The sequence below is a fragment of the Haliotis rubra genome, unplaced genomic scaffold (assembly GCF_003918875.1).
Source record: "Haliotis rubra isolate DU_JTF1 unplaced genomic scaffold, ASM391887v1 Scf514, whole genome shotgun sequence".
Classification (NCBI taxonomy): Eukaryota; Metazoa; Mollusca; class Gastropoda; order Lepetellida; family Haliotidae; genus Haliotis; species Haliotis rubra.
The window spans coordinates 242770-267680 of record NW_025767207.1 but is presented as its reverse complement, the minus strand read 5'-3'; the positions used below and the strand labels follow the sequence as shown (position 1 = coordinate 267680).

General features: G+C 41.7%; 1 protein-coding gene across 1 annotated transcript in view; it reads left to right on the top strand.

The window, feature by feature from the left end:
• LOC124292344 (protein Wnt-11b-2-like) overlaps positions 1-24911 on the top strand; it is a 72719-nt gene that overhangs the window by 13752 nt on the left and 34056 nt on the right. The window contains exon 3 of the mRNA XM_046729439.1: positions 22522-22805. Within this exon, the coding sequence (XP_046585395.1) occupies positions 22522-22805 (284 nt within the window). The remainder of the gene's footprint in view (positions 1-22521; positions 22806-24911) is intronic.

Sequence of the window (24911 nt, the reverse complement as noted above, 5' to 3'; positions counted from 1 at the left end):
AAAATTGATACGGAGAGAAGCACTTCTTTGTGGGTGGGACAAGCTGTGGGTTTTATGTGTTCAACAGCCCAGATGTTTGCATGTGCTATCGGGCTAATGGTGCAGTCTGAATAGTAGACCCAAAACTGGGTTGTATGCAACATTAGCCGAAGTAGGTTTCATTGTTTAATATCGGTTGTATGCGAACATTAACTCAGTATCAAAGTGACCTTCTTAGAATGTTCGTAGCCGAATATAGGGGATTCAAATCAAACCAATAAGCTTGTGCAAAGCGTACTTTGGCATCATTTGGATAGTGACTGTATCCCAATAGCGCAGATCGATGTTCATGATGTCCATGGCTGGATTGTTTGGTCCAGACACGATTATTTACAAACAGCTATAATAAAATTTTGATAGGCAGAGTTAACAAACGAGCAAACACAGAAACTTATATGGCGTTCATACTAAGACATTATACCATATTAGGACACAGTTATCAGTGGTCGGGTTTTAATCAGACAGTTATCAATAGTGGGGGTTCAGTCAGACAGTTACCAGTAGTCTGTGTCCAATCAGACAGTTACCAGGGCCTAGCTTTTCGAAGCTCTCTTAGCTCTAAGATAGTCGTAAGTGCCATACATTAACATTAACTTACGATTATCTTAGCGCTAAGAAAGCTTCGAAAATCTAGGGCCAGTTGTGTGGGTTCAGACAGACAGTTACCACCCACTTGTGTGGGTTCAGACAGACAGTTACCAGCAGTGGGTTTCAATCAGGCACTAATACCTCAGTCAGACATGTAATGCTTGTGAGGTTTCATTCACAGAATTAGGCAACAGTGTATTTCAGGAAAACGTGTACAAGTGTGTACCTCCATTAACACTAACGACGAATCTCAACATATTGTCAAATGGGCAGCTGCACTGTGGGCAGCCTGACATGGTCAGTCGACAGCGGGCCAGTACATCGTGAAACAGCTGGCCACAATATCTGATAAACGTCCTGTTGCCTGTTTTCTGGGCGACTACTTGATTAATGTCATTCCTCTGTACAGACGTGTCGTCACTGACGATTTTCTTCATTGGATGTGTTATATTGTGGTATTGCAACTCATCCTTTATAATAATAATAATTGCTTAATGGTATACACTTGAGAGTTAAATCGACATATTTCACGTTTCTTACGGAGCCTCTAAGCAGACTGGATGTCTAAAACACTGCATCCCATTTGCGTAGATCGGTGCTCATGATGTTAATCACTGGATTGTCAGTCCGGACTCCGGATTATTTACAGACTGCCGTCATAGGGCTGGAATATTGCTGAGTGCGGCGTTAAACAATAAACCAAGCAACCAAACTAAAACACAGCTACCACCTACCAGATGGTTCCAAACAGTACAATTCCATCGTCCTTTTCTTTCTTTCACTATTACCCGTGGAAGTTTGTCGTAAGAAGCTACTAAAATGGATGCCAGGTTATCAGGCTGAGCTATCAAGCTGAAAGACCCTGACTGAGTGGGATTGCTCATGCTATCAATCACTGGTTGGCCTATATACCTGGTTGTATGGGTCCATTGGACCCCAACGTCGTGACACTTCGTTCATACTCTCAATCACTTGTTTGCATCACCGAGTCATGATAACCTGCATGTTTTGTGTTCACTGTTCAGTGATCATTAATACAATTTTCACCTCTTTTTTGTTTCCACCGGGAACCGTTTATGAGGAAAATCGAGAATGGTTATTCCATGACCCCGGGGCGGTGGGGTAGCCTAGTGGTTAATGTGGTCGCTCGTCACACCGAACACCCGAGTTCGATTCCCTACATGGGTACAATGTGTGAAGCCTGTTTCTGGTGTCCTCCGCGAGATTTTGCTGGAATATTGCTGAAAGCGGAGTAAAACCATACTCACTCACTCACTGACGTTGACGTGGTATATTTTCAATAACAGCATCCCCTCGTGCGCTTTCGATAGTCACCGTTTCTGAACACAATACGTCAGTGAAACAACTTAACATGCCCGAACTTCGAGCATTTGATTCTGGGCCACATTCTGCCCTTGAATCCCCATGGGGCTCATGTCGCCAAACAAAACCTCATGGTAGAACCCAATGAAACCAAGGCTAACTCAAAACATCTGTCTAGCCCAGTCAACGTTAACTCCTGTGCCTGTTAGAGGTTTCAGGTATGTGGTAATCAAAGCGCCGACCTCCTTTCAATGCATCTATTACCGTCCACAATCATCATCTCCGTGACGGCTTGAGGAACGACCTTCCCACAATGCTCATAGACCTCCACTACTGACAATGATATATCATGGCTAAACGTTTCTTCCACAATCAAAGACTCACGGAAACAGTGCCACCATGGCGTTTCCATCAACGCCAGCAGAATCCATTGTCTCCACCACTGCCTATAACTCCTTAGTAATATCTGTAGCCTATGCGAGTTCCGTACCTTAATGATTCAGCAATAGACCCTTTGGATAGATTTATATGACCCACAGGTGTGGCTTGGGGGTGCAAACACATAAATGTTGATGGTTGGTTGATGTTGCTGTGAGTCCCGTCGTCCCAGTCTGCATCGCAGGCAATAACAGGCATCTTACTTTTAACTGCTGTGAGCTCCGTGTTCCATGATTGTATCAACACTCCCATACCTTGAAAAACGTGGTAAGGCAGTTTTAAGAATACAATAACGAATTCATTTCCCAGACGGTATTACCTCACTTTTGCTCACACACAAATACATTACTATGCCGAACAGTGTTTTTTCAAGTACAGATTCGTGAAGGTACATTCAGCTTTACAATATCTTTTTGTCTAATGGATCGGGTGGTCAGGCTCGATGACTTTTACTGAGTGTCATCGTACCCCGACTGCGTAGAACTTTGCCTACAATATTGGCCACAGGATTTTCTAGTCCAGATTCAATTATGCACAGGCAGCCTTCGTAAAGCTTGAATATTGTTAAGCGGGAACTTGAAGGTTTATAGCAGTCGTAATGGTTTCAGACCTTTGCTAACTCTGATTAAGAGTCACCTTCAAATCACGCATTCTTACATATGAAACATGACAATCATGTAGCGCTATTTTGCGTTTTACGGCTTTGGTATCTGCTTCGGTTTAGGGTTGGGTCTGGTAATCCTCCAGCTTTGACGTTATATATTTATGTGCATGACTAGGAACGTACTGTCGAATGTATACATACTGAAATATAGACTTATTTCGTGTTAAGGTGTGCAGCAAGGTTCTGCATTAACTCCTATTCCTTTCTTGTGTTATGTTGGAAATCTTCATTTTTTTCTGTAAAAGTGTTTTTCCTCACGAAATACAAAACAGCATTGGCAGATGTTCCCTTGTTGCCGATGTTAACCATCAATAAGGTGCCTTCCTTCCACGAGATGCAAGCATCCTAAAAATTTACATTCGCGAAGTGGAATAAAACACCCTCTGTTCATGTCTGAGTATGAAACGTTTCCTCGAAAATGCTGCTTCCGTTATTACGAAATCTGCGATAGTTTATGAGTGATTTCCCCATCCTTCTATCGCGTACCAAGCCTGGTCCGCTATGTTCCTTGGTAATGAGTTCTGGTGGGCTATAAAACATTCCCCATGTTAGCCATCACAGCCACATTAGCCATTCTAACACGCGAAATGTTACCAGTCTCAGTCCAAGCGCCATACATCACGTGTCAGGGCGAAACGTGGCAGTACTGCCCAAGCAGACAATTAATTTCTTCACCGATTTTCGTCGAGTATTTTCACACGAATCCTGTACAATAAACCGGAAAACACCGAACTCAATAATATTTCGGCTGTAGGACGGGGGCCTTTAAGTAACCGAGACTAGACCAGACTATCCAGTGATTATCATCAGGATACGATGTCATCCATCAACCAAGCATGCCTGACTGTTCGATACCGTTAGTCGCCTCTTTGTATGTTACATACTGATTGTAAACTGGAATTGTCACTGGAAGTAACGATGATTAGATATCGGTGGTTTAGTACCGATTTTGACAGTCCAAATTTTGACAGTGAAATTTCACACTTCTGTAATTGATCTAGCCAGCTGTCCCAATTTTGACAGTGAGCTTACCGGTCGTCACAATTTTGACAGTCCTCGGCCCACTCGTGTTAATTTCTCCCTAATTAGCCAGTGATTGTGGGAGCTACTGTAACAGAAGCTTCGGATACGACTAAAACTAAGACTAAAACAAAAAAGACTACAACTAAAACAGTATATTCTTGAAAGTCAATCAGTCAATTACTTCAAAGTCACCAATCACAGAGCAACACTGTCAGCCAACACACTGCCACAGGCAGAAAGATATGACGCCATAACTCTGTCACATGTCATTTATTCCAAACCAAGTAGGTGCAAATTTGAAGGAAAAGCAAGTTCTATGGATAGTCAACTTCTTTATTGCAATGAGTGCGACGTTTCGGTGTAGGTACTAACACCGTCATCAAGCAAGTGATGACACCGAAACGTCGCACTCATTGCAATAAAGAAGTTGACTATCCATAGAACTTGGTTTTCCTTCATCTATACAACTTCTAAAATGCCTCTCAAAGAAGTAGGTACAAAGTTGCTGAAGCATTTTCTACACAACGTCTCTTCATCTGTTTCTGCCCACCTTGCAGCTGCATAATATACACTTCTTTGTTGGACATTGTACCTTTCTCAGCCATGACGACATACACGTGATGCATATGTGAGTATATATACTTTGCAAGTAGTTGATAAAGCTACTTCTCTCATCCTGCAGGGGCTGTGGGGTAGCCTAATGGTTAAAGCGTTGGCTCGTCACGCCGAAGACCCGGGTTCAAATCCCTACACGGGTACAATGTGTGAAGCCCATTTCTGGTGTCCCCTGATGTTGCTGGAATATTGCTTAAAGCGGCGTAAAACCAAACTCAGTCAGTCAGTCTCATCCTGCATTCTACGTGGTAGCTCTTGGAATGATTGTGTTCTCAGTTGATTGCATTCACATAATTACCCTTAATTGGTACAGCTAGTTATCTCAATTTTGACAGCGAAACATCACACCTTAACGAATCAGTGACCAAAACGCTGTCAAAACTGGGATACTACCATACCGGTAACCCAACTGACGGTACGACTATAATGAACTTACACACGTTTGTATTGGATGCATGCTGAAATATTACCGACGTGGCTTTTGACTCTCTTGCAATGTCCAGTAAAGAAACCGCAGAGTGCACGTCTACATTTATTTAGGCATAAAGCGATCACTGTTTATTTTTCAAATGTACCCAAATCTATGACTGACTGAGTTTGGTTTTACGCCGCTTTTAGCAATATTCCAGCAACATCACGGCGGGGGACACCAGAAATGGGCTTCACACATTGTACCCATGTGGGGATTCGAACCCGGGTATTCGGCGTGACGAGCCAACGCTTTAACCACTAGGCTACCCTACCCCCACCCCCAAATCTATGAAAATGAGTTAGCGTATGTACAGATGAACCGACGCAATGAGGACGTGAGAGTGTGTTTGGATTAACGATTTCAGCGATTATCGAACCATCGATAGGTCCTTTGTACTATTCTATATCAAAAGGATGCTTTTAATGCATCCCTGTCAAAGAGAGCTGATGACACCAGGTGTTCACAACATGGTAAGCGTATCTAGTCCCACCACGTGGATATTTGTTAAGACCATACCGCCATCTATTTGAAATGTATATATACAGTTATACGCTATCATTATCAACATCTATTTAAAACACGTGTATTTCTCTTGACTTTGAATTGTGTTTACTTGAACACGTATTTATAGCGGGCGTCTGGTGTTCAACCTGTTTTCAATGGTTCATTCGTATCGTTTTGCCTTTTCCACCCAATGGAACCGGACCACCGAGACTGGTTATTCTCTGACGAGACCTTTTGTGTTAACATCTATCCTACTGTATATATAAAGTGATGTATAAATGTAAACGAAAAACATTAATGTATAAATGTTTGATATTACGTTTTAAATTTTAGCTCGGGAAAAAAGATATCGTTTACTGTGTGTTTACTGTTCGTTCATTTATTTATTCATTCACGTTCGATATATTTATAGACAATGAGATATTAATAGACCAACTGAAGGGAATTGATGAATATGTCGCGATTATTAACTGTTTATTTTTAAAAAACAATGATCAATGATACGTAAGGGTTGAAATCGTACAGCGTTTTCCTTCTCAGTCGTCAGCAACATAGTATCGGGCACGATGACACTAAATGACCTAGGTCACTGCAGCAACTGGGTATTGGTATTAGTTGGCTGTGGCGATAAGCATGGAAGCTGAGGCAGGCCAAGTAAACCCACACCTAGTGGAACATATACACAAACTTCACAAATATAAACAACTACATATAAATTGAAAAGAAGCTCCATTGCGATGTACGATTCAGACCTGGCAAGCTGCTTCATTCAAGGCTATTGCATCACAGTATGGGCTGGGTGGAATGTAGTCTGTCTCACAATTCCTGAACCACATTATTATCCCTACTACCTAGCCCTTCCTGCAATGCTAAAGCCCTAAATGAAGCAAGTCTAGATTTCCTCAGGTTCAGACATACCCCATCTCACTGGGGCTCCTTTTCAATTTAAATGGGATTATTTGTTACTATCGAAATTATATCTATTCAAAGACTTAGCGTTAATCTAGATGGAACGGAGGTTATGAGTCAGGGTTGTAGACTGAGAACCAGGGTGTTGTCCTCAATGTATAAATATGTTCTCTCTTGCCAATTATTTGTTTCTTTCAACACACATGTATCCACTTTCCGTGGTATTCATAAAACGAAGTTCATATAAGACGTCATTAAAATATGAAAATTCTGCGACAATGACAAAGTCATTAAAACGGAAATTTGCCTTATTATTCTAACCCGTGAAGATCCTGGTTAGAATTGGTCTTCAGCATCCCTTGCTTGTGGTAAGAGGCGTGGTGATCGGGTGGTCAGGCTCGCTGACTTGGTTGACACATGTTATCGCATCTCAACTGTGTAGAGGGGCGGTGGGGTAGCCTAGTGGTTAAAGCATTCGCTCGTCACGCCGAAGACCTTGGTTCGATTCCCCACATGGGTAAATTGTGAGAAGCCCATTTCTGGTGTCCACCGCCGTGATATTGCTGGAATATTGCTAAAAGCGGCGTTAAATTAAAATAACTCATTTAGTTGCGTAGATTGATGTTCATGCTGTTTATCACTGGACTGTCTGGTCCAGACTCGATTATTTACAAACCGCCGCCATATAGCTGGAATATTGCTGAGGGCGGCTTTAAACAATAAACCAACAAACCAACGGACCGTGTTAATATTCAAAAGGTAGTAATATCATTCTTTAATAATTTTAGTGGCCCTTTAAAATTGTACCGATATTTCTCGGGCCAACAGCTCATAACCCACGTGTACATCGACAGTAATGTGAAGCTGAATGATCCGATCCTAAACAAGGAGCCCGACGTGTCAAACAAGTCCCTTTCGGCAGGTGCGCTAACGGAAGGGTCGTGAAAAACACCTATTTATCATAAACTAACTCGTCATGGGGGCCTAATTCGGGTTTCTTTTGAACTGTTCCTTGATGGAATGTGGTACAAATTATGGCAATTTGTTTGCGAGCAGTACAATACGAGGAAGGATCCGTGACACAACCTCTGTGTAGATACAATCATCTGTGCAACTTATTGTGAACACACTTTGCAGGGGGAGATTTGTTTTATGTATGACTTGCAACGACTTCCGAAGAATGCTTCAGAAGTTTTCGTTCCGGCTTCAACGAGAGAAGCATTACCCAATTACGTCTTCCCGTCAGAGGTTGAGGCGCCATTTGACCCTCTGTTCTCGACTTCCGTCAAAAATATGCACATGCTTTGTAGTCTTTTACGAGATAAGTGGAATAAGTACCCCCCGTATAATATCAATCCGGTCCAGTCGTAACTCTGGTCCATTCCTTCATCTGATGCTTGAGTTACATATGTCTGTTTGTTTTACTTATACTGGATTCAACAGCGTCCCTTTGAGAAGAGATCTGAATGTCCAGATGACAGAATCACTTTGTTCTGTTGACTGGTCCTCAAACAATACATCCTTCTTGCTCTTATCGTGTGTTATCACGGCAGCCTTTCGGATCTCGAGATACGGAAGCAGCTGTTGTCTGATCGCAGCAACGCGGAAGCGCACGTGCATATTTTTTTTGTTTAAGGAATGGCGGTTAGAGCGGGAGGGGATGTGGATTCGCAACAAGACGCGTTCCCCAGTGTTTTCGTTTACAATAGAATCTGGATAAAAGGGTTCAATCTTAACCAAAGACTTACGTCTAGGTCCTAGGTGCCGTTGTACAAAGCGATCTTTGCGAAGGTGATCGTAACTCCCATACCTTAACAAATTCTTAGCACTAAGGTTGTTTTGTACAATGACACGCAAGTTCCAGTGTCACAATGCGATCGTAGTGCTAAGAACGTCGTAAGTCTACATTAAAGAATGGGACTTACGATCACCTTAACGCTTCGATCTTACAATCGTAGCGCCACGACCCAATCGTGGAACGGTAACGTCGTCGTCTCTTGTTTTAATGATATAATTTAGGACCAATTTTAGCGATTCAAAGTTGGCCAGAAGCACCTTTACATTTTGATCTTAACTTACGACTTGGTGTGTTACGATTGTTTTGTGGTAGGTAGTAACCAAAGATTCAGATCACGTACTCCTCGAATTACGACTAACCTAGTCCTAAGATCGCTTTGTGGAACGAATTACTTACTGGGAGTTGTTTTCTTTTCTTTAAAACCCTTAATAAAGATTCCAGTATTCGGTGGAACGTTTATGACTGGTGAAAGAGTAAATCATGACAAGGATGAATTATATGTATGTATGTTAAAAACTCCATTCCCGAATATGTTTTTTTTCGGTTATCGATGTTCTGCTACAATTGGTAGCACTGAATCCTATGGTGCAGACTACACTGAAGCACTTGCTTTAACGCTTCTCTAATAATATTCCAGCTGTGGGGCAGCGGTGTGTATATAATCGAGGTGGGACCAAAACATCCAGTGGTTTACATCGTGAGCTTCGATTTACGCGATTGGAACAGGACTATATGGATCAACCAAGTCGGAACCTGCGAACCCGTTGCCCTCTGATACGTCATTTGTACGCCAAGTATTGTCTTTGATATTGTACATATTGTACATAATTTCGCATATGATGCCCGCATGAAATACATATTTATCAAATAAACATATTTATGCCACTTCAAACATAGGCGTATACTTTCTTTCGCTCCTCAGTATATACATTCCTGTTAGGTTGAGCTCACATGGTTGTATTTGAAACGCGTCAGGGAATCAAGGTTCGACTGATTAAACCTTAAACCATCTGGTCTCTAATTGGTATTCTGAAGACGTGATTATTTTAATTATATAGTTTAGTAAAACACTATTTAATGGGAGAAACCTTTTTGTAATGGGTGACTCCTGCAAACGAAACAGTGTTTCATCCATCGAGAGTACAGATCCACTCGAAGATATTTTTTATGAAACTGTGTTTCATCCTTTCTGAAGCGATAAATGTGATAATTGTAATATACCATGCGCATCATATTTATAAGCGCGGAACTAAACGCACACGCACACAGCGGGTTAAAACATGTATATGTTATCAATGTATATATTTTTTACGATAAATCCTGACAGCCTGTCAGTTTTAGTGTCGGTAGATGTATATCTGGAAATAAAACACGCTTTACGAAGGTGATAAATTATTCCTATGCTAATTAATACGTGAGAATTATGGTTGTGTCAAAACACATACTCAGCGTTGAATACGGGAAAATGTACATATTCTGTGTTTGTGGAAAAAAGATTAATAATGATTACAATCTACATTATCTTACACAAATAATGTTAGTTTGAGAAATAGGTAATAAATAGTTAATAAACGTTACAAACCTCTCTCCATTTCTGTTAAAAGCCCAGTCGATTGTACATATCATGAGCACGTCTTTATGATTCACTATCAAGCAGTGATGATACATGTGTATCGAAAGGGTTATCATATCCTGCCCTGCCGATATCATCCGTCACAAAAACCTTGCAAAGGCAAGTCACTCGAAAATAAACATGGGAATCTATGGTACTCAATAAGGATTGTTCGTCAAAGTTGCCAAAAAGAGTGAGTAAGTGACCGAGTTTAGTTTTACGCTGCAATATTCCAGCTATATGGCGGCAGTCTGTAAATACTCGAGTCTGGACCAGATAGGCCAGTGATCAAGGGAAAGTTGCCTATTGGAAAGTTGAAGTCATTCCCTTTGTCTTTTAGAAAGTGTTTAACCGGTAGGGCAAGGGATGTTTACCCTTTACACGAACACGCGGCGTCATCACTGTCGTTCGGCGAACCATTCGTACAATTTTCACCGTACAGCATTTGCCTTTTACGAATACACAATGCCATTTAGATCACATTTAACTTTTGTCATATTTGGGATTACACTTTCTCAGTAAAGTACAGATTCAAGTACTTTCGTTAGGTTGAGTCCCATCACTGAGAATGAGAATGAGGGTTCGAATCCCAGAGGCATTATTTCAGCAATAGCACGGCGGAGGCCACCAGAAATGGGCTTCGCGCGTTGTACCCATGTTAAGAATCGAACCAGGGTCTTTGGTGGGACGAGCAAACGCTTTAACCACTAGGCTACCCCACCGGCCTTGCTCCTAATAAAATGTGTCTCGACTGATAATCGAGACTAGCAATGCTTCCACTGACATGATATATTTACAGTACTGACTGAGCGCCAAGCGTCATAACCACATGATCCTAACGACCTCATTATAACTCTATAAATATCTCCATGACCTAAATATGACGCTATGAATATCCCTATGACCTAATTTTAACCATATGACACAATATAGGTCAGCTCAACGCCACTGTGTGCAGATCATCCCAATTTACCAACCTTTCCAGGATGTTCACCCTTCACCAAATAAACCCCGTTTCAATAACTGACTCTATAGTCTGTTTGCAGTGAAAACGTACCGATGAATTTCACTCTGAACAAAAAGGTAAATCGAATAAAGTGAAATTAAGATTGCGAATCCTCATAATCTTACCTTGCCAATTGAACATTCAAATCTCAGAATTTTATTCAACTTAGGATAAAAGTTGTTTAACAAACGATCATAGCTTCAAATCACTAATTTTGGTTTGCATTACAAGGGGGTGTGCACTTTAAATGAAACACAGAGAACAAGTAGGGTTGGTTGAAGTTAACGCTCATCACGTACCGCACGTGCATTTGTTCCACTGTTCCATCTACTGTGCTCACCCCCTTGTAATACAAACCAATAATAGCGATTTGAATTTATGATCGTTTGTTAAACAACTTTTATCCTAAGTTGAATAAAATTAATTTCACTTAACTTGATTTACGTTTTTGTTTAAAGTGAAAATCATCGGTACGTTTTCACTGCAAACAGACTATAGTTATTATACATTTTCGTGCAACACAAAACGTTAGCAGGTTGTGCTAGCAGGTTGTCTTAATAATGTATCTCTCCTGCACAGCCATTGCACGTCCGTGGTCGATCATGGTGCAGTATGTGGAACGCCATTACAGAAGCACCGATAATATCGCTTCCCTCCCAGACAAGGCAGTAAAACGCCAATAATGAATATTACAGTTACATGGAATATGAATCAGCTGCACAGTCAGTTCCATGAAGTCTTTGATGTTTTTGAATGCTGTATTCAATCTTGATGAAGTTAATAGAAAGAAAATAAAATAAGTAGCTAACAAACGCTTGATGAAAGACGTTTTCCTTATTGCATAACTCTGTCAGCCTAAAGTTAATCGGGACACCCGCGCTGGTTGTTAACGTTGATTTAGATTTTCTCAATCCATGAATTAAGCTCCCTGAAGATGGCAGACATAAATCCCAAAGTGATAAATTTTATCTTAATGCTTGTCAGAGTTACTGGGACGCACAATCTTCCTTTCAGTCACGGCAAGCCCAAGACTGAGATATTAACACGGGCATCTGGCAAGGGGTAGTGGTATCTGCTTGTTATCGAGATATCTTATGGCAATTTATCAGTTAATTCCATACTCTAGGATATACGTTACTGAAATATCAAAAGCTGATATCATCGACAACAAACCTTTTAATGTTCCCAATCTCGGTTGAAGTTGAACAAGATAATTTGCTTTTTTAACGTTGTCATGTGATGACGTTGTGAGGTACATCGTATACCATATCTCTGTGTTTTGTCTACAAGAACACAGTAAATCTTTGACGGAAGCAGGGGGAAGGGTAGCACAAATGAAACTGGATATGTCAGTATCGCTTGTGGAATGACGTTAGTGGGACCTACTCACATCATGTTGAGTAATAAATTCCAGCAGTCTTGAATGTGATTAGGGCTTGTAGGCAGTGAAACTTCGTTAATTTAGATAACTTCGACCCACGTTACTTTGTCCGATTGACTGACTGACTGACTGAGTTTGGTTTTACGCCGCTTTTAGCAATATTCCAGCAACATCACGGCGGGGGAACACCGGAAATGGGCTTCACACATTGTACCCATGTGGGGATTCGAACCCGGGTCTTCGGCGTGACGAGCCAACGCTTTAACCACTAGGCTACCCCACCGCCCCTTGTCCGATTGAAGGAGTGTCCCTTTGGACGTATGGGAGGAGTCAAACGTTATTTGAGATCACTAACAACTTATCTATTTAGTAAGCTTCATCAAAGAATGGGTGTTTCCTGGCGAAAGTTTGTAAGGTGACGTGACATGAAATGACGTTCACTATTATTTCCCTTACGTACGTGCGTGCGTGCGTGTTTGTCCGGAATATTGCAGACTATTGAGTATACTGACTCAGAGCGTCAGAGTCATTGTTTTGTCCCCTTAATCCTATTCGCAAGTCAGGGAAACAACCAGTGTTATCTTTTGACGTGTTTTGGAATTGCACGAACCACCAAACTGCTGTTCTCCATGCCAGGCAGAACCTTGTCCACTACACCACCGTGGCGGTCGAGTAACATAGAAATAGTTAAGTTCAAATACACGGGTGAAATCTACCACGTTTCGAATTAATTTGTTACAAGACAAATCGCACCCAGTCTTACAATAATTATAGAAACTATTTCACAAGGCCTTAAGGCATGATATGATGCTGCAGCTTAGGGAATATACTGTATTTCAGTGCTCGGGTTTTCATGGAAAATTGTCTTTGCGTTCCATTGTGTAACTTGGCGGGCACCCAGTAGGGAGTGAAAGTAACATGATTAAAACTCCGCAAACTTGTTCCCACTCCATTTCCGGGATATGATATACTGTAGAACTGTATCCCACCCTATGTGCGGGATATGATATACTGTAAAACTATATCCCACCCCATGTCTGGTATATGGTATACTGTAGAATTATATCCCACCCCATGTCTGGTATATGATAAACTGTAGAACTGTATCCCACCCCATGTCTGGTATATGATATACTGTAGAACTATATCCCACCCCATGTCTGGTATATGATAAACTGTAGAACTGTATCCCACCCTATGTCTGGTATATGATATACTGTAGAACTATATCCCACCCCATGCCTGGTATATGATAAACTGTAGAACTGTATCCCACCCCATGTCTGGTATATGATAAACTGTAGAACTGTATCCCACCCCATGTCTGGTATATGATAAACTGTAGAACTATATCCCACCCCATGTCTGGTATATACTGATATATCCCACCCCATGTCTGGTATATGATAAACTGTAGAACTGTATCCCACCCCATGTCTGGTATATGATATAAACTATACTGTAGAACTATATCCCACCCCATGTCTGGTATATGATAAACTGTAGAACTGTATCCCACCCCATGTCTGGTATATGATATACTGTATAACTATATCCCACCCCATGTCTGGTATATGATAAACTGTAGAACTGTATCCCACCCAATGTCTGGTATATGATGTACTGTAGAACTATATCCCACCCCATGTCTGGTATATGATATACTGTAGAACTATATCCCACCCCATGTCCGAGATATGATTATGATATACTGTAAAACTGTATCCCACCCAATGTGCGGGATATGATATACTGTAGAAGTGTATCTCTTCCTTTCCACACACACACACACACACACACACACACACACACACCCATGACCGGGATATGATATACTGTAAAATTGCAGAATCAGGTTAAGGTCACCAATTATAGGAATCATAAGAGGAGGGACTTACATGCATTTTATGAAATTGTGCTTTTGTTCTTTTTCTCGTCGCTTCAGCTAACATCATGACGAGAGGATCACTAATTTCAGTACATCAGTGATTCAAAATCTGTTCACACCCACACCTTGTAATGTCTTTTAACATGTTTTTTTTTCTCTCTCTTGATAGGATACTTCAAACACTTGATGTAAGCAATAATGACCAATGCATTATTTTCGTATCTAAAGAGATCCGCACCAAATACCTACGTACGTACGACAGTGACTTAAGTCTCAACACGCCTCAAAGTCAACAGGTGGTGTGTACCTGCACTCTGTGACGCTCCTTAAAAGACATTCTGCGTTCAAATGCGCCCGACTTTCAAGGGAGATCACTCATCAGATTTCCTCTTTTGTCCAAAGATCCAATGAGGAGATAAAAATAAAGCGCACATTGTTTTAATTTGGATTACATGGTCACTACACCCGTTTAACTACTGGCTGGAAAACGCTCCCCTCGGGGGAGGAAGGAGGGTGTGTGTTGGTTTAGTGTCTGCCATTAATGGGTTTTGTGGTTGAACAGAGATTATGTTACCCTTGGCAAAGTCGCGATTTCGGAATATGGAACTGTTGTTTCTGTTCGACACAATGCCGGTTTTGTGTGTGCGTTGCGTGTACGTAAAACACAATGGTCCTTGTAAAGACAACAGAAAAGCAATGGGTGCTTTGTAGTGCTACAGCATCGTGATACAACCGAGGATAGCAGTTGTACTTGATTGTTCATTATTGTGTTTCATCTTTTGCTTGTTTTCTGTCGTTTCGTTTTGTTTTGTTTGTTTCAGTTTGGTTTTGTTTTGTAGTTTTTCGGGTGGTGGTGGTTTAGATTTGCTTTGTTGTTGTTTTTCTTTTCTTTTTTTATCTGTATCTATTTGTTTTCTTTGTTCAATTATATATTTATATATTTATTCATTTATATTATTTTTTTGGGGAGGGGCGGGGCTGGGGGTGATTTTGTTGAAGGGGTTGGAATGGGGTGGGGTGGATGATGGCAGTTTCCCTTCCCCTTGATCAACGTTGGGGATAACTCCTGCTGTTATCAACAATAAAATTGAAGTGCATGTGTAATTTAAACAAGCAGATTGGTGTAATCAATATTTTCAAACATTGCCATATAATCAAAATATAATACAACCTTAAGCGAAAGCCATGTTAGGGCTATATGTAACAGCATGACAATAAGGTTTTCTATACTTATTGAAAGAGCAAGGACTCGGTAATAATATTGGCATGCTTGAAGCATACGTTAATGGATTTATGCCTTATATTAAGGAATACTATCATTATTTTCATCATCAATTGTTGTTATCATAATTAGTGTTCTTGATGATGTTTTTTTGACGAATATACGAGATTTTATCATGAAACAAATGATAATTTTTGGGGGGTTCTAGCGGTGACAGGAATGTTTTCTGCGTTGCCTGAGGCTAAACGTAGAAGGTTGTTGTGGGCCAATGAAGACATATCCTGGTGTTAGGTAAAGTATACTGACACTAAGTGCGTAGACCCATACAGGTGTTAATGTGGAGAAAATCACCTTGACCGCGCACGTATTTTGTACTCCTGTGTATTCCGGTAAGGAGTGTTAAATCTCGACCAGGGACAATTAAGTAACATGCCTGTGGTGATGTAGCTGTAAGCGGCTTAGCAAATACAAAGACGATTTGTGTATTCAGACAGGTGTTAATCTGCGCTCGGATCTGCACCTTAAGACATTTATTAATGTCCTCTAAAGCAGGTTGAATTGTGTGTGGTGTTAATGTTACCTGTTTGACACAAAGATTAACATAAACTACTGCCTTAAGCGGAGCTCCCGAAATCCAGCTTAACCCATGTGAAGAAAGTGGGATGTTGCTGGTATGTTAAAGGGACTGTTTGATCTGATACGCTTGATAGACTGAAGCCTCATGGCTGAAGCCTTTTCTGATCAGGCCTAATTCCCGGGTTCGATTCCCAAAATGTTATTGCGTGAAACCCAAGCCTTTTTGTCATGATACTCGCGACGATATGATTGGACTAAAATCTTTACAGTTTTGTTAAACTCAACCGACTTAACTTCATTAATACCTGACCCGTGAAGATCTGGGTTAAAATTGGTCTTCACCCACCCATGCTTGTCGTTAAAAGCGACTAACGGGATCGGGTGGTCAGGCTCGCTGACTTGGTTGACACATGTGATTGGATCCCAGTTGCGTAGATGGATGCTCATGCTGTTGATCACTGGATTGTCTGGTCCAGACTCGATTATTTACAGACCGCCGCCATAGAGCTGGAATATTGCTGAGTGCGGCGTTAAACAACAAACCAACTGTTTTCAGCCCAGTAACGGTCTGGTCCCTTTTGTTTTTGGCACATTCAACTTTTATGTGTGTGAATTCTTTGCTGGTCAATATGTTTGCGAATTCTAAGATTCTCGGTAATAAATGTGTGGTCTCTTGTAGTAAAACGAGTGCCTGGAAAATGACCACTGTATCTGGACTGGTTTGCCTGACCAAGAGCGCTTGCGCTTATCGACGCTCTTTGGAGCAGCCTTTAGGAAACGAAGGGCACTGTACCAGTTCACCACTGTATAAACAGCTGATACGATATGTGCGATGTCTTTGTTAGTTTTTTAGTAAAAATGATTTTCTTTGGAGAATGGAAACAATGCTTCTGGGGTTCACGAATGTGCTAAACGTCTAAAGCCTCCCATCATTCCGAGCTTTGCTTGCATTACGACGAAACAGCGTGACATAGTTGAAATGTTATTGAAAGCGGCGTGATATAACTCAAATATTATTAAAAGCTGCCCCATATGACTGAAATATTATTGAAAGCTGCGTTACACCGATCTCACCCGCTGTAAGGAAGCCGTGCAATATCATTCTTACGCGAGAGAACTACTTTTCAGCAAAGCGTGACAAGACAATATATATCACGGAGTAAATTGTAGCTTTCCGTAACATCAGCTCTAATGGCGATATCCACACCAACAACAGGGTAACGTAAAGCCAGCGTTTACAGGTACGACCCTCCACCGCTGCTTTAACTACCTCTATTTCATCAAATATTAGGCCACACAAAGCGTGGCTCAGAAGTCACACGTAACTACGGCTTGGTTCCAGTTTGCGGTCTGCCTTTCAGAGTAAAAGTTTGTGTGGTCGGGTATTGTAACAGAGGGTGCAATAACGTGTTTGTAAATACCGTCATTATGGACAATACCAAGGCTGGTATTTAAAGTAAGTTATCAAGTGCTGTCAGTTTGCATTACAAACCTATATTTTAAAGCACGGGGGAGTTCTTTTTCCTTGACGCGGGGCGGTGGTGTAGTCTAATGGTTACAGGTTCGCTCGTTACACCGATACCCGGGTTCGAGTCCCCACATTGATACAATGTGTGAAGCCATTTTCCGCTGTGATATTGATTCTGATATTGCTAAAAGCGGCGTAAAACTAAACTCACTCACTCTGACGACGAAGTATTTATTTCTGGGTATATGCCCTTGTAGATGTCATATCAGTACTAAAATGACCTGTTTTCTGGGCCTCTTTGCATATACACCGTATATATTCAAAATCTAGCGGATATGTAAATGTTCGGTTAGTTTTTCACAGTAGCTATAAATATACCATGGCAGTCACGTTATGGTCGAGTCTAGGCCCCCAAAGGGTAATATAATGAACATCCTCCTGGGAATGAAGCAGGCTGTCGAGGATGTCCTTCCGACCCACAATGGCGTCAAACACGACTGACTGAGTTTGGTTTTACGCCGCTTTTAGCAATATTCCAGCAACATCACGGCGGGGGACACCTGAAATGGGCTTCACACATTGTGCCCATGTGGGGATTCGAACCCGGGTCTTCGGCGTGACGAGCCAACGCTTTAACCATTAGGCTACCCCACCGCCCCTCGTCAAACACGAGAGATAGGTAGCGGATATGCATTTTGTTTTCGTTGTTTGTCGATTAACGCCTCTCCCAACAATACACCAACTATATGAGAACGGTCTGCAAATTATAAATAGTGGACCAGACACTCCGGGGGTTGCTGCATTCAATCAAAGATGTCACCGAGATTGGCTACCCGGTCCTATTAGACCAAAATCAGAAAGTTTAAATGGGTCCTATTTTGTAATACAAATCCCCACAAGAGAGGATAGATCAAGCGAACAGGTCATTTAAAATGCCTTTCATGACAAGAAACTGTCGTTTCGAAGCCGAGATGAACTGGTTCCGCTTGTCGCGAGGGATAATAGATCGATGGTTAGAACTCGTCACTGCCATACCAAATGACGGTGCTAAATCCGGCGATTGTTGTGACCGTGTCTGGCTTTTGGCATCCAGGGCACAAAGAAGTGATATTTTTGGAAAAGTGGCGTAAAACTGAACTCACTCACTACCCATGTTAAACTGCGGCATGGTATCTCAGTGAGGTAGTACAATAAAACCGTTATTAGCCTGCTCCAGTACACACGTAAGATCGTGCGCACATGCGCTCCAACGGGGTGCCTAGTTTGGATGTGTGTCATAATACGTAAATCATGTAACATGTTATATTTGGGATTACAGATTCTAGTACTTGTGTTGGGTTGAGTCCCATCCGGGACTCGAACCCACACCCTCAGAGTCAGGCACCTAATCGCCAGCACACAAAGTCAGCCGCCTAACCCGCTCAGCCACCGTTTGACCACTTTCTAAATGGCATTGTGTATTCATAACGTAGGTCATACCCTAAATCCGTGGTTTACCTGGCCAGATTTAATTATTTACAGGTAGATGCGACATCGCTCAAATAGCGTTGACTGCACCGTCAGTTCTCGCCCAATTTTCTAAACAGGAGACCTACTTTCCAACAGTGTTTCTTTGAGCCGATAGTGACAAAGGCAGTCTTCACCGAGCTGCATGTGACTTCACCTATATTCCGTAAGCAATTAAAACTATAAAGGTAAGATGCGAATGCAGGTGTTTGGCTTAGACGCTGGTGAATACGAAAATTAAGGTCCATTCTTCGTCACGCATGTCAATTTGTATCAGCTATATCCGCCTCTCTTGTCATAGAAAACATCTCATTTGAACCTCCCCACCAATCAGTCACGCATGGCCAGTTTTCTGGAATGTGCAAAATAGTAGAGTTCATTTCATGAGCATCTGTCTGTACCCCCATCGTTTCTATATGCTGACAATGGGTCTATCATTTTCTCCTTGTAAGCTGCCGTATAATTCGCCCAAAGATATAGAGACTCTGCTGTATTCACTGCATTAAGAATTAATAACGCTGTAATTACAGGACCACGACAAGGAGAGCCTCTCCAACCACCGCTATTCTTCTGAAATAATTCGCCTCACCTCACTCTTTGAGATAATTCTTTAGCTATTTACTCCATTCAACTACCGTGCTATTAGACTTCATCATAGGGCTAATCGGCTTCACTGGAACTCCAACAGGCCTATTCTTCCTTCAGCGTTAAGAAAGGTTTTTCTCGGCTTCGGTTAATCATCTCGGATCGAGACATTCATTCTTTTATGATCGTTCTTGTCGATAAACCGTTTATTATCTTTAATTGTCAATCACAGTCTTCACTCGCGCCAATACTGACAGGTCGCGAAGACCAGGGCGACCGTTACAACAGTTACTTGACACAAGCGATGATTACTGTAAGGTTTGAAGGATGGTTTTGTTGATAACTTTCACAGGGTGTATAATACACTGCCAAACGATTCAGCTCGTTATTACAGTCCAAGCAACAACTGTAAACTCATTGCAAGATATGGAGGTAGCCATCCAGACGAAAAATTGCAAATTGTAGGTTAGTGCATCATGAAAAGGGTAACGTCAGTACGCGTTTAAACATGTCCGGTTCTATCATCGCAGCCCTTTGGTATATGAACAATAAAACATTTTGTCAGTATTATGAATTGTAGGTTAGTGAATCAGGAAAAGGGTAATGTTAGTACGCGTTTGAACATGTCTGGTTATATTATCACAGCACTTAGGTATGTGAACAATAAAACATTTTTGTCAATATTATTCAAGGGTTTGCATCATTGAAACGTGATACTTCCAAATATACTCAAACTGAGACTTGAAGGATTCCAGGAGGTTCCAACATCGCACCATGGATTCTCGTTCTGGTGAGCAATCTGCAATCACATTTTATCAATAATCACTCGATAAAACAAACATTTCAGTTTGCTTAAAGCAGGGTAATGTAAGCAAACTCAATTACTCCTGGTTTCAGAAGTGGGATTGTCTTGATAACATATGACACCCATCACAAATAAATTTGGTATGATTCAAATCTGGCTGCCGTTAAATGTCTGCGTAAATACGCCGGGTCCCAACTCCGCACGGGCCATAAATTGCGCTAGCTAAATTTGTTGTACATATTGGCATGCTCAGCCAAGTTTATTCATAAAACATCTGTGGATAACATTAACAAAATTCTGTGTTGTTTTGATACCCGGTTCTTTATTTGTTTTCCTAATTGACTGCGCACAAGCAAACGGTTTTTCCTGTTTTTCTCAAGGAGCAATAACTTCATACAATCTATTCAAGGTTGTGGAATCCCGTTTCTATCTTTCCACTAGCTCTGTCGCAACTTATTTAAGTTGATGTCCTGGAAATAATCTATGAATTATGAACAAGCGGCTTCAAAGAAAGTGTTATGGTTCAAGATGTACATCACAATAGGATCATTATTTATATATCGGAATACCCAGCACGCATTTACATCAACATGAACGGAGTCTGTGAACGTCACTTCAATGGAATTGCAGTAAGACTCGTGATGTTATGGTGTACAGATTCTCGCAAGAAACATTGTTTATGTGCAAGAAGTATTTCCAACAAGTCATTCCCTTTGTACATTTAGAAGCCAAGCAAACACATCAAGGGAGGGACTGAGACGGTTATCACAGATCTAACTCCGCTGTACAAGTAACTGGCAAATCTGGAGCGATGTCCTTCTGTGATTGTCGGGACATCCTCTTTTCGCTGATTTTATCCGCGTTTTACGTGAAACTGGAAATAAAATGAATTTCACCGCCTTGGTTTCATTGGGTGGTCTCCATAAATGTTTGACTAGATCTTTATTGTGTTTCAACCTAGACCGTTAGATGTTAAACTGGGGCGTTTTACTCTGATGGAGGCTTAGGGGAGGGAGTAAATGGATGGAGGGAAGGGTATTTCGCGAGTGCTTGATTGTATTAATTTTACAACTGTCACGATTTTGTGTTGTACATGAGCTGGGGCAGGAGCTGTGTATAATCGATAGGATCAATACACGAGTATATAATGTAATAATCTAGTTACTATAATCGGTACCAGGATTCCAGATTCCGTCGGCATCATGTCTGAGGGTGGGCTTTACCCAAGTGGTAAACGTCAACTGGGTTTCATGTAACTGACATACACCCCTCATCAATTGAAAGTGAGTGAGTTTTAGTTTTACACCGCCTTTAGCAATATTCCAGCAATATCACTTCGAGGGACACCAGAAATGGGCTTTACACATTGTACCCATGTGGGGAATCGAACCCGGGTCGTCGGCGTGACGATCGAACGCTTTAACCACTAGGCTACCCCACCTAGCCATCAATTGATAGGGATAATCAGATATGTGATAAACCTATCCTTATCTAAAAGCAGTAGAATACTGTTCAAGACTGTTTATTTGACTTTACTTACTTTACTTACAATTTAAAATCAGCTCATTCATCTACTCAATACTCACCCACTCACTCACTCACTCAACTGTTGACCTCCTTCATACCAATGATCATGCTGTTGATCACTGGATTGTATGGTCCAGATTCGATTATGTACAGACCGCCGCCATATAGCTGTAATATTGTGCGGCGTAAAACTAAACTCACTCACTCACTCATCAATTGATAGGGATAATCAGATATGTGATAAAAATATCCTTATCTAAAACAGTAGAATACTGTTCAAGACTATGTGTATTTGACTTTACTTACTTTACTTACAATTTACTCACTCACTCCACTCAATCTTTACTTACAATTTAAAATCAGCTCACTCATCTACTTAATACTCACCCACTCACTCACTCACTCAGCTGTTGACCTCCTTCATACCACTGAGCATGCTGTTCATCACTGGACTGTCTGGTCCAGATTCGATTATTTACAGACCGCAGCCATACAGCTGTAATATTGTACGGCGTAAAACTAAACCAACTCACAAAGTCACTCAATGATCACTGACGTCTCCTTTGTTTCAGGTACCAGGGAGCAGGCCTATGTGTACGGCATATCCTCGGCGGCTCTGGTCCACTCTGTGGCCAGGGCGTGTAGTATCGGGGTGACTACCAAGTGCAGTTGTGGGGCGCTGCCCAACAGTAACACAGCGGGGTCTTTCAAATGGGGCGGGTGCGGAGATGACGTCAATTTCGGACTACATTTTGCCGAGGCGTTTACGAACTCTGGTTTGAAATCAAAGAAAGGCAATATTAAGACCTCGAAAAAAGCCATGATGAATAAACATAATTTCGCTGCCGGAAGAAAGGTAAGACAACATGTACATCTGTGTGTTTGCTTAGCAAAGATTAGAACTTGATGGAAAACAACTTCTTGTTTACTGCAAAGAGCGACGTTTCCGTTAGATTCTTACACCGTTATCAAACGAAAAGCTCTTTGCAATAAACAAGAACGTGTTATCCATCGAGCTGTAATCTACTTCATTGACATTCCAGTTTCTAGAATGCTGATAAAACAATGTGTGTTTTCTTCTTTTTTAGATATATCATTTGATAGCATCAAGTTTGACAATTGTTTGTGTTTTCTGAACCAACCTGTGGACACAGGTGCACATGACACAGTTATTAGTAAACCAGGGTGATTGAGTTTAGTTTTACGCCGCACTCAGCAATATTCCAGCTATATGGTGGCGGTCTGTAAATAATCGAGTCTGGACCAGACAATCCAGTGATCAACAGCATGGGTATCGTTCTACGTAACTGGGATACGATGACATGTGTCAATCCAGTCAGCGAGCCTGACCACCCGATTCTGTTAGTCGCCTCTTGCGACAAGCGTAGGTTACTGAAGATCTATTCTAACCCGGACCTTCTTGGGTTTAGAAAACCAGAACCACTGCACATTAAGCGGGGCGGTGGAGAAGCCCAGAGGTTAAAGCGTTCGTTCGTCACACCGAAGACCCGGGTTCGATTCCCGTCATGGGTACAGTGTTTGAAGCCCATTTCTGGTGTTCCCCGCCACTGGAATATTGCTAAAAGCGGCGTAAAACCCAACTCACTCACTCACTCCAAAAGGACCCACATATTCAAATAGCTTTGTACCTGTCGACTGTGTCATGACAAAATAACTGCAGTAAACTCACCACTCACCCGCACATTAGGTACATTAAACCATATTTGACCCAGCTTTTAGGTTATTCATTAAATTCAGTATATCATGCACAAGGTGTTTTGCCTTAAGGCATATGGTATGTTGTTTAACCCAAACAAAACCTTTGTCCTTCCTTTAGCCTTTGTCAGTCTTTCAGAAAGGCATTTTTCATCTCCCGGGATTGGAGATGGGTTAGCGTTGGGGTCAAACCTATGGGTTTTGTCCTGACAGAGGTCTGGGTTCGATTTCCCAGAGGACAGAATGTATGAAAACAAAGTCCATTGCTGTGATATTTCCGGGTTTTGCTTCAAGCGGCGTATAACCACGTTGGTGCAGATATGAGGTTGTATTTTGCTGTTTCGGGTTGCACCAGTGCAACTTCTAAATGCTTAAGTCAAGTCCTTGTATCATAATCATTCACTCGTCGCCGTGTATGGGGCGGCGGGGTAGCGGAGTGGTTAAAGCATTGGCTCAAGGCCCGTGAACACATGTGAAACGAATTTCGTGTGTTGTGTTGGGGCGGTAGGATAGCCTAATGGTTAAAGCGTCCGCTCGTCACGCTGAAGACCCGGGTTCGATTCCCCATATGGTTATAATGTGCGAAGCCCATTTCTGGTGTCCCCCGCCGTGATACTGATGGAATATTGTTCAAGCGGCGTAAATCATAATCATTTATCTATTCATTCATTCATTCCAAATGGGTGGGGTCTAGGGGTGGGGGTGGGGTGGGGTTGGGCGTTGGGGTAGCCCAGTGGTTGAAGCGTTTGGTCGTCACGACCAAAACCCGGGTTCGATTCCCCACATGGGTACAATATGTGAAGCCCATTTCTAGTGTCCCCCCGCCGTGATATGGCTGGAATATTGTTAGAAGCGGCATAAAACCATACTCACTCTCTCACTCATTCCAAATGCTTAAATCAAGCCCTGTATCATAATCACTCACTTGTCGTCGAGTGTGGGGCGGCGGGGTAGCCTAGTGGTTAAAGCAGTTGCTCAAGGCCAGGGTTCGATTCCGCACAGGAACACATGTGAAACGAATTTCTTTTGTTGTATTTGCAGGACTATTACTAAAAGCGTAAAACCATACACCCTCTTCCCCAAAGCCACAGTGTTTATAAATCTATGTGTGTGGTCTCACCAAAGTTAATATCACAATTGCTGTCAGAATTCCGAACCGATGGAAGCTGCCACTATTGCCATGGCAACAATGTCAAACACGTTCAGCAACTCAGACAGTTATGTCTTTATGAATGTGTAAACATAC